This window comes from Oncorhynchus kisutch, linkage group LG27 (assembly GCF_002021735.2).
Source record: "Oncorhynchus kisutch isolate 150728-3 linkage group LG27, Okis_V2, whole genome shotgun sequence".
NCBI lineage: Eukaryota > Metazoa > Chordata > Actinopteri > Salmoniformes > Salmonidae > Oncorhynchus > Oncorhynchus kisutch.
The window spans coordinates 5571928-5588213 of NC_034200.2; the positions used below are offsets into that span (position 1 = coordinate 5571928).

At 42.2% G+C, this 16286-nt stretch overlaps 1 protein-coding gene across 4 annotated transcripts in view; it reads left to right on the plus strand.

Annotated features, from left to right (window-relative positions):
* Window positions 1-16286, plus strand: part of LOC109871609 (rho GTPase-activating protein 12) — a 138521-nt gene that overhangs the window by 31446 nt on the left and 90789 nt on the right. For all 4 annotated transcript variants that reach the window (XM_031807044.1, XM_031807046.1, XM_031807045.1 and 1 more), the window contains exon 2: window positions 8196-8977. In XM_031807044.1, the coding sequence (XP_031662904.1) occupies window positions 8267-8977 (711 nt within the window). In that variant the 5' untranslated portion in view covers window positions 8196-8266. The remainder of the gene's footprint in view (window positions 1-8195; window positions 8978-16286) is intronic.

Here is a 16286-nt window from a genome sequence, read left to right on the forward strand (position 1 = left end):
TTTAGTACATTTGCAAACATTTATAAAAACATGTTTTTACTTTGTCATTATTGGGTTGTGTGTGTGTGTGTGTGTGTGTGTGTGTGTGTGTGTGTGTAGATAGATTACATTGTATTTCCCTCATCAATGTTAGAATAAGGATGTTATGTAATAATGAGGAAAAAGTAATGGGGTCTGAATACTTTCCCAATGCAGTGTGTCCACACACACACACACACACACTACACTGACACGCACACAATACACACATTCACTACATACGCACACACACACGCTACACTGACACACACACATTCACATACACTACACACAAACACACACACTGCCACACACACACAATACACACATTCACATACACTACATACGCACACAACACACACACATACTGACACAACAGATACACACACATATACACGCACTCATGTGCAGCTGCTACTCTGTTCTTTATTCTTACTCTTATGATTATCTATCCTGATGCCTAGTCACTTGACCTTTATCTATCTCAAATATCTCATACCCGTGATCTGGTTCTGGTACTCCCAGAACTTATACTCCCATATAGCTTCATTCTTGTGTATTTTATTCCTCTTGTGTTGCAGTGTTTTTTTTTCTTTACTCTGCATCATCATTGGGAAGGGCGCATAAGTAAGCATTTCACAGTGAAGTCTACACCCGTTGTATTCGGCGCATGTGACAAATAACATTTGATTGAATCGTATTTAAGTACATTTCCTTGGATAGATATTCATAGGCAGCCTATTCTATTTAATTGAGACCACACATGTAGGCACACTTGATCTCGCATGTAGGAGAGGTAGGTTACTGAAGTTTAAGCAGTGAATTCTGCGTGTATGTGAATAATGTGTCAAATAGGTGCTTTTAATACAATAGGTTGGCCTAGGCTAACGCATACAAGCAGAAAGACAACCGTTTCCAGATAATCTGCAGGACCCCAAAATATTTGAATCCCAAAATTCTCTGTCTGACAGCCCACTCACGCCCGCAGTTTGTAAAATGCTGACTGTGCCACGATGACCTCTGTCGGGGCCCCCAGGTGCAGCCCTCTATCACATAGCCATAATTATGCATTTCTGTATTGTATAGATCAGGGACACATGATGTCATTCTGTTTACAGGTGTTAATACACTTCACTTAATGTAGTTCAATAACCAAAATCATTTTTTTCCAAATGTAGTGTGTTATGTCACAGCTCACACCCCATTCTTTCTCCAGACATCTTTTAATCTTAATTCAGAGTACTTATGTACCTTTTTGGAAAACTTGGTTACATAAAAAAAACATTTTTAAAGTCATTCTGTTACAAACCTTTTACATTTGCAATGTTCTTCAAGTACATGTGTTTTTATAAAATGTTCTGTTAGTTGGTGAAAATAGTCATTGTGCATAGAGTATGGTTTGTTTAACTTTGCAATTAATGTTTTTTTTTTTTGGCATACATTTTAAGGTGAAAAATCTGATGCTCAGTGCCATTCTGTTATCATGGAATTGCCTAGCTAACATTTGCTTTGCCATAGCTAGTAGGGCTGGGAAATGCCAGGGACCTCATGATACGATATCATGATACTTAGGTGTCGGTACGATATGTATTGATATTCTCAAGATTCTATACCGTATGTATTGCGATTTGATATTGCAATTCGATGATCCAAACATATTGCTCACTATATAGAGAGACTATAGGATGGCACACAATTGGCCCAACGTCGTCCGGGTTTGGTCGTGGTAGGCCGTCATTGTAAATAAGAATTCGTTCTTAACTGACTTGCCTAGTTAAATAAGTAAAAAAATATATAAAAAAGACAGTTTTGATCAGTCATAGAAATAAATGTGCTGAAAACATGTTGGCTCACTATTTAAAAAGAAGATGGAGAACAAGGAATAGGAAACATATAGGATACTGGCACAGTTACAGCCGACGCTACCTAGCAACCCCAAAAATATATATATGCAGTCCCAGTCAAAAGTTTGGACACCTACTCATTCAAGGGTTCTTTTATTTTTACTATTTTCTACATTGTATAATATTAATGAAGACATCAAACTATGAAGTAACACACATGGAATCATGTAGTAACCAAAAAAAAGTATTAAACAAATCAGAATTTATTTTATATTCTCCAAAGTAGCCACCCTTTGCACACTTTGCACACTCGTGGCATTCTCTCAACCAGCTTCATGAGGAATGCTTTTCCAACAGTCTTGAAGGAGTTCCCACATATGCTGAGCACTTGTTGGCTGCTTTTCCCCCACTCTACGGTCAAACTCATCCCAAACTATCTCAATTGGTTTGTTGGGTGATTTTGGAGGCCAGGTCATCTGATGAAGCACTCATCACTCTCCTTCTTGGTCAAATAGGCCTTATACAGCCTGGAGGTGTGTTTTCGTTTATTGTCTTGTTGAAAAACAAATAATATTCCCACTAAGCTCAAACCAGATGCGATTGCGTATCGCTATATTGAGGTAGCCATGCTGGTTAAGTATGCCTTGAATTCTAAATAAATCACAGACCGTGTCACCAGCAAAGCACCATCACACCACCTCCATGCTTCACAGTGGGAACCACACATGCAGGGATCCTCCGTTCACCTACGCTGTGTCTCACAAAGGCACGGCAGTTGTTACCAATAATCTCAAATTTGGACTCATCTGACCAAAGGACAGATTTCCACCGGTCTCATGTTCATTGCTCATGTTTCTTGGCCCAAGCAGGTCTCTTCTTATTGGCGTCCTTTAGTAGTGGTTTCTTTAAAGCAATTCGACCATGAAGGCCTGATTTCATGCGGTCTCCTCTGAATGATGTTGAGATTAGGGATGCATCGATATGACATTTTTCCCCATATGTCCCCATTACCAGTAAAACATAATCAAAACCTATTTATTTAACTTACTTGCTGTGCTGTTTTGTTGTTTATTTGTTCAGTCTCAACCAGGATTTCATCATTTGTCAAGCAGTGAAGTTTCAGCTCTGTCTGTCCGTGGCCTCTCTTCCTCAGTGTGCACTGTCACTGTGTCCGTTTCCGTTCTGTCCAGCTGTGTCTGTAATATTTTACGTAAACCCTGTTTCTTGTCTGCATCGAAGTAGCGGTCCTTGTACCTAGCATCGAGCATGGTGGCGATTCAGTAAAGAGGCTCAGAGAGAATGCCACTGAATCACTTGTTCACAGCCTCTTGTAGAGTATTTTTGCATGTTTTAACCCCACTCCCTAGAAAGGCCAGAACCTGGGAAGAAACCTGGAGAGGAACCAGGCTGAGGGGTGGCCAGTCCTCTTCTGCCTATGCCAGGTGGAGATTATAAGAAAACATGGCCAAGATGTTCAAATGTTCATAGATGGCCAGCATGGTCATGGACAGGAGAGCACCTCAGGAGTAAATGTCAGTTGGCTTTTCATAGCTGATCATTCAGGGTTTCTCTACCGCTCCTGCTGTCTCTAGAGAGTTGAAAACAGCAGGTCTGGGACAGGTAGCATGTCTGGTGAACAGGTCAGGGTTCCTTAGCCGCAGGCAGAACAGTTGAAACTGGAACAGCAGCACGACCAAGTGGACTGGGGACAGCAAGAAGTAATCAGGCCAGGTAGTGAAAGAAAAAGGGAAAAAGACAGAGAATTAGAGCAAGCATACTTATGTTCACACAGGACACCGGATAGACAGGAGAAATACTCCAGATATAACAGACTGACCCTAGCCCCCTGACACAAACTATTGCAGCATAAATACTGGAGGCTGAGACAGGAGGGTCGGGAGACACAAACAGGCAGGATATAACCCCACCCACTTTGCCAAAGCACAGCCCCCACACCACTAGAGGGATATCTTCAACCACCAACTTACCATCCTGAGACAAGGCTGGGTATAGCCCACAAAGATTTCCCCCATGGCACAACTCAACCCGGACAGGACTCAATCAGTGACTCAATCCACTCAAGTGACGCACCCCTCCTAGGGATGGCATGGAAGAGCACCATTAAGCCAGTGACTCAGCCCCTGTAATAGGGTTTGAGGCAGAGAATCCCAGTGTAGGGTGTGGAACTGGCCAGGCAGAGACAGCAAGGGTGGTTCGTTGCTCCAGTGCCTTTCCGTTCACCTTCACACCCATGGGCCAGACTACACTCAATCATAGGACCTACTGAAGAGATGAGTCTTCAATAAAGACTTAAAGGTTGAGACAGAGTCTGCGTCTCTCACATGGATAGGCAGACCAATCCATAAAATGGAGCTCTATAGGAGAAAGCCCTGCCTCCAGGTGTTTGCTTAGAAATTCTAGGGACAATTAGGAGGCCTGCGTCTTGTGACCTTAGCGTACTTGTAGGTATGTACGGCAGGACCAAATCGGAAAGATAGGTAGGAGCAACGTAATGCTTCGTAGGTTAGCAGTAAAACCTTGAAATCAGCCCTAGCCTTAACAGGAAGCCAGTGTTGAGGCTTGAACTGGAGTAATATGATACATTTTTTTGGTTCTAGTCAAGATTCTAGCAGCCGTGTTTAGCACTAACTGAAGTTTATTTAGTGCTTTATCCGGGTAGCCGGAAAGTAGAGCATTGCAGTAGTCTAACCTAGAAGTTACATTTTTGGATAGAACGTTTCTGATTTTTGCAATGTTACATAGATGGAAAAAGCTGTCTTGATATGTTCGTCAGAAGAGAGATCAGGGTCCAGAGTAACGCCGAGGTCCTTCATTTTTTTTTTTTTTTGAGACAACTGTACAACCATCAAGATTAATTGTCAGACTCAACAGAAGATCTCTTTGTTTTCTCGGGACCTAGAACAAGCATCTCTGTTTTGTCCGAGTTTAAAAATCCCTTCCAGGGAGGGCAATTTTAGGGCTTCATCATGTTTCATCCAAATGTACAGCTGTGTGTCATCCGCATAGCAGTGCAAGTTAACATTATGTTTCTGAATGACATCACCAAGAGGTAAAATATATAAAGGTGAAAACAATAGTGGTCCTAAAACGGAGCCTTGAGGAACACCGAAATGTACAGTTGACTTGTCAGAGGACAAACCATCCATAGAGACAAACTGATATCTTTCTGACAGATAAGATCTAAACCAGGCTAGAACTTGTCCGTGTAGACCAATTTCGGTTTCCAATCTCTCCAAAGGAATGTGGTGATTGATGGTATCAAAAGCAGCACTAAGGTCTAGGAGCACGAGGACAGATGCAGAGCCCCAGTCTGATGCCATTAAAAGGCCATTTACCACCTTACACCAGAGTGAAGCGTTTTGTATTTTAGTTTTTTTTTAACCTTTATTTTACTAGGCAAGTCAGTTAAGAACAAATTCTTATTTTCAATGACGGCCTAGGAACAGTGGGTTAACTGCCTGTTCAGGGACTGAACGACAGATTTGTACCTAGTCAGCTCGGGGATTCGAACTTGCAACCTTTCGGTTACTAGTCCAACGCTCTAACCACTAGGCTACCCTGCCGCCCCAATTGATTGTCTTCTGGAAGGCAGTGAGTTGCTGCACAACAGCTTTTTTTTTAAATAGAGAGGAATGGGAGATTCGATATATGCCGATTTAGTTGTTTTATATTTTCTTGTGTTCATGTTCTCAAATGCCATTTGAAATGGCAGCAGCGGTATGAGGACCAGCACATTCTTAAGCATGCAATACGGCTTTCCTCAGTACGAAATCCTTGTCGACCCACTGTGCAGTCAGACTCTGCATGCACATGGGGTTGACATCTCTGGTCCAAATGTCAGTTGTGAAGCTAATAGCAGTGAGCAAGTAGCTCATAGATGTGCGTTTCAACAATACTGTGTAACTCCGATAGGGAAACATCTGAAAAATACCACCTATTTAGTAGTGTGTGCCGGGGCTCGACCAGTCGGCGAAACCCAACATCATCCACAGCAGAGAATGGTTGCTTGTCAAAGGCAATGAATGCCATTATCTTGGCGTTTAATGGATTTCGCCTTTGAGTTGTCTCGCTGAAATGTTCTTACCCTTTCAAATGACTGCTCAACTTGAACTTGTTTTAGTTGTTGAAAGTGTGCACTTAGTATTTTTCTGCTTATGTTCTGTGTAGCTCTGTATTTTTTGGTGGCGTCATTATGTCATCTACCTACATTATATAGGTATGCGCGTCAGCTTTAACATCGGTTTTGCACATCAGCATCAAATTTGACATCGGACCGATGCTGATGTTGGCATTTTTAGCTAATAACGACCGATTCCGATATGCTTGCCGATTTATATCATGCATCCCTAGTTGAGATGTGTCTGTTAATTGAACTCTGACGCATTTATTTGGGCTGCAATCTGAGGTGCAGTTAACTCTAATGAACTTACCATCTGCAGCAGAGGTAACTCTGTGTCTTCCTATCCTGTGGCGGTCAGTGTCATCATAGTGCTTGATGGTTTTTGTGACTGCACATGAAGAAATTTTTGCGACTGACATTATCGGATTGACTCACCTTTTGTAATGATGGACTGTTATTTATCTTTGCTTATTTGAGCTGTTCTTGCCCTAATATGGACTTAGTCTTTTACCAAATAGAGTTATCTTCTGTATACCACTCCCACCTTGTAACAACACAACTGATTGGCTCAAACGCATTAAAGGAAAGAAATTTCACAAATGAACTTTTAACAAGGCATACCTGTTAATTGAAATTCATTCCAGGTGACTACCTCATTAAGCTGGTTGAGAGTGTGCAAAGCTGTCATCAAGGCAAAGGGTGGCTACTTTCAAGAATCTCAAGTATAAAATGTATTTTGATTTGTTTAACACTTTTTTTTGGTTACTACATGATTCCATGTGTTTAATAGTGTTGTCTTCACTATTATCCTACAATGTAGAAAATAGTAAAATAAAGAAAAACCCTGGAATGAGTAGGTGTCCAAACTTTTATCATTTGTATAATTTTTACACATCGATTCTTGGAGTCAAAGTATAGATATAATATTGCAATATGGAATGATCAACCCCCCCCCCCCCCCACCCCAGCACGACTAGCTAGTGCATTTAGCAAAATGGTATTTAGCTAGCCAACTATCCAATTAGTGTTAGTGATTAGCATTGTTAGGCAAATGGCAGCTTCCTTCAGTGTTTTGCAGAGTGCAAGAAACACAAACTAATAACAGCCTAGAATAGAAACATCTGGATTCATATTTAGAAGCAATGTGGAAAGCAGCATCTTTCTTGTTTTAGAAGAATCTGTTGTGAATGATTTGACAGCATGCTGAGAGAATGGAGGAACTATCTGCTGGCTGCTTGAGTGACAGGTTTGGTGTGTGTGTGGCACGGCAACTGGATGCAAGCAGGAGTGGGAGAGAGGGTACTCTGCACTCGGGGGTTGCGGTAAAGCGCAGACTGATCATTAGTAACAATTGTTATCTAGGCGATTTTCTAGGTGCTCTGGTGCTCCCAAAAATTAGAATTCCAGGTTGCACAGAAAAATCTGAGAGCATATGCAACCTTTTTGGTTGCATTTAGAGCCCTGCTCACAGCCTCTAATCCAGAGGTATACAAACTTTTTCAGCGGGGACCCAATTAATATCCTTCAATTCATAAAATGTTCATCAGTTATCAAACTGAAAAGAAACCAATAAATAAATGTACTCAATAAAACAAAACAAAATTATGATAATTGTCCCATACAATAATCTGTACTTTTTAAAAGTTTTTGTTCAAATGTATTTTTAATTTTTGGCAACCCCATTGTAGTTCCCCGGCGACCCCACTAGGGGGGTTGCAGCCCCGACTTTGAATGTCACTGCTCTGATCTTATCTACCACTCAGGCTAGGAGCAGCACAACTCTCAATGTACTACACCATAGATCCTTGTGTATGGGGTTACTGAATCAGTCTTCTCTTCAGGCTATGCTCCTGAGTCCCAGTCCCTCACGCTGTGTGTTTGTGTAATCGTATCTACCTCTCAGGCAGCTTCTTAGGCTAGGAGCACAACTCTTACTGAGTTTACATAGACTTGGGGAAAGTCTTCAGTCCATGCTCCCTCATCCCATCCATCCATTCTATATTGTGTGTGTCTGTCTAAACGAAGGATGCAAGACCAGAAATCGTGGTGTTAGACGATTCCAGATCTCTTGCTGATTTCCCTCCTGATTCCAAGAATGTTTTAACAGCATTTTGCAACCCTTGTCTGTATGTGTACTAATGTTACCATAACATAGGCCTAATCTCTCTCCCCTGTTTCCTCCACCTCCCCAGTTACACAGTGGGACATGCAGAGCCAGGCTGTGTCCCTGCGGTGGTAAGGTTCAGACAGCATTTTCACGGTCATGGCTTCAGATCGAGAGGGGCGTGGGTGTGAGCTGCCCATTGCCCCAGGCCAGGTGTACATTGAGGTGGAGTATGATTATGAGTACAAGGCCAAGGAGCGCCAGATCTCCATCCGCCAGGGAGAGTGCTATATGCTGGTGAAGAAGACCAACGAGGACTGGTGGCAAGTCAAGAAAGAGGAGGGGACCAAGGCGTTTTACATCCCGGCGCAGTATGTCAGAGAGGTCCGCAAGGCCCTCATGCCCCCTCCCAAGCCTCTGCACCTGGGGATTCACAGTGGGGGGAGCGGGGGGAACTCGGTCTTGGTCAAGGCAAGTGTCTCTAATGAGAACCTCAACTTGACCAGTTTCAGCCGGCCCTCTCCCTCGTCACCCTCCCCCTCCTCATCGTCGGGGGCTGCCCTCACCCCTCCGAGCCAACGCAGGGACAGGGATGCCAACCAGAATCCTGGTAGAGACCCTGGCAGCCTCACAAACCATGACAGGGCCCTGGCAGACATTATAAAGAACAACCACACCCACCCTCACAGCCATGCTGCTGGACGAGGATGTAACACGCTGCCCCGTGCCGATGCCACTTCCCCTGAGCTCCGCAGGGTGCCCCTGAATGTGGAGATGCCCCCGGGGCACTGTGACTCAGAGGGTTCGGAGAGACGCAACGACTCGGAGTCTGGAGACGAGCTGAGCAGCAGCTCTACTGAGCACCTGCAGGTAAGAATGGAAATATCTTAATTTCTCTAAAGTTTTAGATGGAAGCTGGTGATTTTCATTATGGGGTTTTTACTTCTGCAAAGCTGACTGTATGAAATGTTTTCTTGCTTTTCACCAAATCAAATGTTATTTGTCACATGCACCGAAGGTGTAAACCTTACCGTGAAATGCTTACTCCCTTAACCAACAATGCACTTCAAGAAATAGAGTAAAAAAAAAAAAAAAAAAAAAAAAAAGTAACACAATTAAATTACATAAAAATAACGAGGCTATATACAGGTGGTACGGAGTCGATGTGCGGGAGTACAGGTTAGTTGAGGTAGTTTGGGGTAAAGTGACTATGAATAGATAATAAACAGCGAGAAGCAGCAGTGTAAAAACAAAGGGGGGGGGGGGGTCATTGTAAGTAGTCTTGGTGGCCTTTTGATTCATTGTTCAGCAGTCTCATAGCTTGGGGGTAGAAGCTGTTAATGAGCCTTTTGGACCTAGACTTGGCGCTCCGGTACCACTTAACATACGGTAGCAGAGAGAACAGTCTATGACTTGGATGACTGGAGTTAAAAAAATTATAATTGGGTCCTTCCTCTGAACCCGCCAAGTATATAGGTCCTGGATTGCAGGAAGCTTGGCCCCAGTGATGTATTGGACCATAAAGCCCTCTGTAGCGCTTTATGGTCAGATGCCGACCAGTTGCCATACTAGGCGGTGATGCAACCTGTCAGGATGCTCTCGATGGTGCAGCTGTATAATTATTTGAGTATATGGAGACCCATGCCAATATTTTTGTCAGTCTCCTGAGGGGGAAAAGGTGTTGTCGTGCCCTCTTCATGACTGTCTTGGTGTGTTTGGACCATGATAGTTTGTTGGTGATGTAGACACCAAGGAACTTGAAACTCTCGACACGCTCCACTACAGCATCGTCAATGTTAATGTGGGCCCTCCTTTCCCTGTAGTCCACGATCATCTCCTTTGTCTTGCTCATATTGAGGGAGAGGACAGGCCACCACACTGCCAGGTCTCTGACCTCCTCCCTATAGGCTCTCATCGTTGCTGGTGAACAGACCTACCACTTTTGTTATGTCTACAAACTTGGTGTTGGAGTTGTGCTTGGCCATGCAGTTGTGGGTGAACAGGGAGTACAGGAGGGGACTAAGCACGCACCCCTGAGGGGCCCTGGTGTTGAGGATCAGCATAGCAGATGTGTTGTTTCCTACCCTTACCACCTGGTGGTGGCTGTCAGGAAGTCCAGGATCCAGTTGCAGAAGGAAATGTTTAGTCCCAGCGTCCTTAGCTTTGTGGGCACTATGGTGTTGAACGATGAGCTGTAAACAGTATTCTCACATAGGTGTTCCTTTTGTCCAATTGGGAAAGGGCAGTGTTGAGATTTCGTCATCTGTGGATCTGTTGGGAGGTGTGCGAATTGGAGTGGGTCTAGGGTTTCCAGGATGATGGTGTTGATGTGAGCCATGACCAGCCTTTCAAAGCACTTCATAGCTACCGAGGTGAGTGCTACGGGGCCATTATCATTTAGGCAGGTTACCTTAGTGTTCTTGGCCACAGGCACTATGGTGGTCTGCTTAAAACATGTTTGTATTACAAACTCGGACAGGGAGATGTTGAAAATGTCAGTGAAGACACTTACCAGTTGGTCAGTGCATGCTCGCAGTACACGTCCTGTTAATCTGTTTTGCCCTGGTCCTTGTGAATGTTGACCTGTGTAAAGGTCTTACTCACATCGGCTGCGGAGAGCGTGATCACACAGTCTTCCAGAACAGCTGGTGCTCTCATGCATGTTTCAGTGTTTTTTGCCTCGCATTCTTGGTCACAGGGACTATGGTGGTCTGCTTGAAACGTGGGTATTACTGACTCGGTCAGGGACAGGTTGAAAATGTCAGTGTGGTGGTATTGAGGTAGAGCTCTTGTTCTTCTTTTAGGTAGCTTTATACAATATTCATTTTTTTGAAGGAATTGATAGAGTAGGCCTAAATGGGATGTATACTGGTAGTTGGTCTGAGCTTTGCCATCATTACCTATTAAGTCATCTTAGTTTAGAGCACAATATGTTTTCTTTAATTTATTAGGTTCCCCATTCGCTACTGCACAAGCAGCGGCTACTTTTTCTGGGGTCCACATTAGGGTTGAAGGTGGGAACCCGGTTACCAAGATTTCCTGGGATTTTACAACCCAAAGCCACTCCCTTTTCCCAGGATAAATAACTGTGAGAAATTGGTCAATTATAATAAATTATTAATATGAATAACATGGTGTGAAATGGAACTGTTAAATTATATGCAATGTCTAAATCTGGCTTCTCAACGCTCAGGGTGGGGACAGACCCATTTCAATATGGAGTGCAGTTCACATGTAGATCTATAGTCTCAAAATGGTAACTTTTTTTTCTTTTGACCAGTAGGCCAACATTTGCTGCAGCATCGACTAATATAAAGACTGAATGCATGTCTAATTTATCCATCTGTCTTTCGGGGCTCACCTTGTTTTTTAATTGTAAAGATTTTAAAACAATTTTTATTGCAGCTGCAGAGTAAAAAAAAAAAAGAAAGCCTGTCACTCGAGTATCGTTGCTTTGAATCGGTGCACGCACAAGCATTCTCTCTCCATCAACTCCATTCAAATTGGATACAAAATAGATAATCCTGTTCTATATTGATATATCGCCTTATATTTAGATGTCCAAGCCTACCTCTTTCAGGTAATAAAGCCAATGCCGTATTAGCCTTATATTTATCTAATTCATGATGGGTTATGCATAGTAAGCGTCTAACTTATAGCCTATCTCTTCTGCAATATGCAAGCACCTGTGCTCCAATAGCCTCTTCTTAAAAAATGCTCCTAAGTTCTTGGAGTCCCATGCAGGAAAAGCTAGACTAGAACAGCTTGGTGGACTTACGATATATATATTTCTTATACCAATAGACTATTCAAAGAGGGATGCAAGGTCTCGTTTGCTGAATGTTAAATACAGCCAATAGAATTCACTGGTAGTTTGAAAGAAGAGTGAACGCACAATGGCGGTAGGCTATTGCAGTTATTAATTCAGACCCATAACCATTCAGATGGTGGTAGGCTATAGCAGTTAAGTCAGACCCATAACCATTCAGATGGTGGTAGGCTATAGCAGTTATCTATTCAGACCCATAACCATTCAGATGGCGGTAGGCTATAGCAGTTATTAATTCAGACCCATAACCATTCAGATGGTGGTAGGCTATAGCAGTTATTAATTCAGACCCATAACCATTCAGATGGTGGTAGGCTATAGCAGTTATTAATTCAGACCCATAACCATTCAGATGGCGGTAGGCTATAGCAGTTATTAATTCAGACCCATAACCATTCAGATGGCGGTAGGCTATAGCAGTTATTAATTCAGACCCATAACCATTCAGATGGCGGTAGGCTATAGCAGTTATTAATTCAGACCCATAACCATTCAGATGGTGGTAGGCTATAGCAGTTATTAATTCAGACCCATAACCATTCAGATGGTGGTAGGCTATAGCAGTTATTAATTCAGACCCATAACCATTCAGATGGTGGTAGGCTATAGCAGTTATTAATTCAGACCCATAACCATTCAGATGGTGGTAGGCTATAGCAGTTATTAATTCAGACCCATAACCATTCAGATGGCGGTAGGCTATAGCAGTTATTAATTCAGACCCATAACCATTCAGATGGTGGTAGGCTATAGCAGTTATTAATTCAGACCCATAACCATTCAGATGGTGGTAGGCTATAGCAGTTATTAATTCAGACCCATAACCATTCAGATGGTGGTAGGCTATAGCAGTTATTAATTCAGACCCATAACCATTCAGATGGTGGTAGGCTATAGCAGTTATTAATTCAGACCCATAACCATTCAGATGGTGGTAGGCTATAGCAGTTATTAATTCAGATCCATAACCATTCAGATGGTGGTAGGCTATAGCAGTTATTAATTCAGACCCATAACCATTCAGATGATGGTAGGCTATAGCAGTTATCTATTCAGACCCATAACCATTCAATCTTCGTGTAGAGAAGCGAAGGCCTTATTCTACTAATTCTAGTCATATACAGTGCATTCGGAAAGTGTTATGGTACAGCCTTATTCCCCTCATCAATCTACATACTGTATAATACCTCATAATGACAAAGCAAAAACAGGGTTTTAGGTAAAAAAAAAAAATGAAAAATCACATTCACATAAGTAGTTAGACCCTTTACTCAGTACTTTGTTGAAGCACCTTTGGAAGTGATTACAGCCTGGCACAGCTTGGCACACCTGTATTTGGATAGTTTCTTCTCTGCAGATCCTATCAAGCTCTGTCAAGTTGGATGGGGAGCGCTGCTTCACAGCTATTTTCAGGTCTCTCCAGAGATGTTCGATCGGGTTCAGGTACGGGCTCTGGCTGGGCCACTCAAGGACATTCAGAGACTTATCCCGAAGCCACTCCTGCGTTGTCTTGGCTGTGTGCTTAGGGTCGTTGTCCTGTTGGAGGGTGAACCTTAACCCCAGTCTGAGGTCCTGAGCGCTCTGGAGTAGGTTTTCATCAAGTATCTCTCTGTACTTTTCTCCGTTCATCTTTCCCTCGATCCTGACTAGTCTCCCAGTCCCTTCCGCTGAAAAACATCCCCACAGCATGATGCTGCCACCACCATGCTTCACCGTAGGGTTTGGTGCCAGATTTCCTCCAAACGTGACGCTTGGCATTCAGGCCAAAGAGTTAAATCTTAGGATTCTGTGGTTTGAAGAAACTATTTCTCCTGGTCCTTTAGACACCTTTTGGCAAACTCCAAGCAGGCTGTCATGAGCCTTTTACTGAGAAGTGGCTTCCTTTTGGCCACTCTACCATAAAGGCCTGATTGGTGGTGCTGCAGAGATGGTTGTCCTTCTGGAAGGTTCTCTCAACTCCACTAGAGGTTGACTGATTAATCGGCATGGTCGATTAATTAGGGCTGATTTCAAGTTTTCAAACAATCTGTAATCTGTATTTTTGGACACTGATTTGCCATTTTTTATTATTTTATTTAACATATATTTAGTTTATTTTATTTTATATTCATTTTTTATTTTTTTATTTAACATATATATATATATTACACCTTTATTTAACTAGGCAAGTCCGTTTAAGAACACATTCTTATTTTCAATGACGGCCTAGGAACGGTGGGTTAACTGTCTTGTTCAGGAGCAGAACGACAGATTTTTACCTTGTCAGCTCGGGGATTCGTTTTTGCAAACTTCCGGTTACTAGTCCAACTCTCTAACCACCTGCCTTACATTGCCTTACATAGAAAATTATGTCACTTCTCTTGTGTTCCGTGCAAGCCAGGGTATATGCAGCAGTTTGGGCCACCTGGCTCATAGCGAACTGTGTGAAGTCCATTTATTCCTAACAAAGGCCGTAATTAATTTGCCAGAATTGTATATAATTATGACATAACATTGAAGGTTGTACAATGTAACAGCAATATTTAGACTTAGGGATGCCATCCATTAGATAAAATATGGAACGGTTCTGTAGTTCACAGAAAGAATAAACGTTTTGTTTTTCAAAATGATAGTTTCCGGATTCAACCATTTTAATGACCAAAGGCTCGTATTTCTGTGTGTTATTATGTTATGATTAAGTCTATGATTTGATAGAGCAGTCTGACTGAGCGATGGTAGGCACCAGCAGGCTCGTAAGCATTTATTCAAACAGTGCTTTCGTGCGTTTGCCAGCAGCTCTTCGCAATGCTTCAGGCGTTGCGCTGTTTATGACTTCAAGCCTATCAACTCCCGAGATTAGGCTGGTGTAACCGATGTGAAATGGCTAGCTAGTTCGCTAATAGCGTTTCAAACGTCACTCGCTCTGAGACTTGGAGTGGTTCCCCTTGCTCTGCATGGGTAACGCTGCTTCGAGTGTGGCTCTTGTCGATGTGTTTCTGGTTCGAGCCCAGGTAGGAGCGAGGAGAGGGACGGAAGCTATACTGTTACACTGGCAATACGAAAGTGCCTATAAGAACATCCAGTAGTCAAAGGTATATGAAATACAAATCGTATAGAGAGAAATAGTCCTATAATTCCTATATAACTACAACCTAAAAACCTGGAAAAATTGAAGACTCATGTTAAAAGGAACCACCAGCTTTCATATGTTCTCAAGTTCTGAGCAAGGAACTTAAACGTTCGTTTTTTCCATGGCACATATTGCACTTTTACTTTCTTCTCCAACACTTTGTTTTTGCGTTATTTAAACCAGATTTAACATGTTTCATTATTTATTTGAGGCTATATTGATTTTATTGATGTATTATATTAAGTTAAAATAAGTGTTAATTCAGTATTGTTGTAATTGGCATTATTACAAATACATGTAAAAAATTGGCAGATTAATCGGTATCGGCTTTTTTGATCCTCCAATAATCGGTATCAGCGTTGACAAGGTGGATACCTTGTCATTTTTTGGGTCATCACTGCAAGCCGTCATGACTCTCAAAAGCCGCTGTTTACATCTGAAGATAACTTTAGCGCCGCCCTAAAAACACGATTCAAATTCAACACAAACCTTCAAATAGGTACAGTGGTTTCTCTCAGAAAGTGGAGATTATACACATGAAGTTAGCTAGCGAGCCAGCTAACGTTAGCTAGCTAACAGTACATTTTAACTTGGCATTAGGTTTATGCAGTTTTACTATGCAACACATTTTTTTTAAAGCCGCGTTTGACACGATTACCTAAACTTGTCTCTCATCATGTCCAGCCAACCCATTATCTCAGCAAATCATGGCTAGCGGGAAGGTTGCTCACTTTTTGTAGCTAAACCAACTAGGCTTGTAAATGTAACAATTTTATTCGTATATACAGATGGCATACACATTTTTTATATTAAGGCACTGGAAAGTTCACATGTTCGAGAAGGCATTTCTGCCCCCCCCCCCCCCCCCCCCCCCCCCACGTTCAAGCAGCTCTCCTGTGAAGTCGTGACTTGCCTAGTTTCCTGAATCGGGTCATATATTATTTTCACATATTGGACTATTAGAGACCAATTTTTTTTTTTTTGCTAGATTCAGTTTTTTCCCCCAAATTCATTTTTTTCGTTTTTACAGGATTTTGCTTTTTCAGCTTTTCACTCTCAAAATCACACTTTTTTTTTTAAAATGCATTTTTTTTTCTTCTATGTTCTCAGTCCACAACAATGATTTTAAGCTACTGCTCGACCCTATTTAGTCGACTGGTCCATTGTTTGGTCAATAGGATGTTGGTTGACTGAGATTTATTTTTGTCGAACAGTAGCAAAACAATTATAATAACCATCTT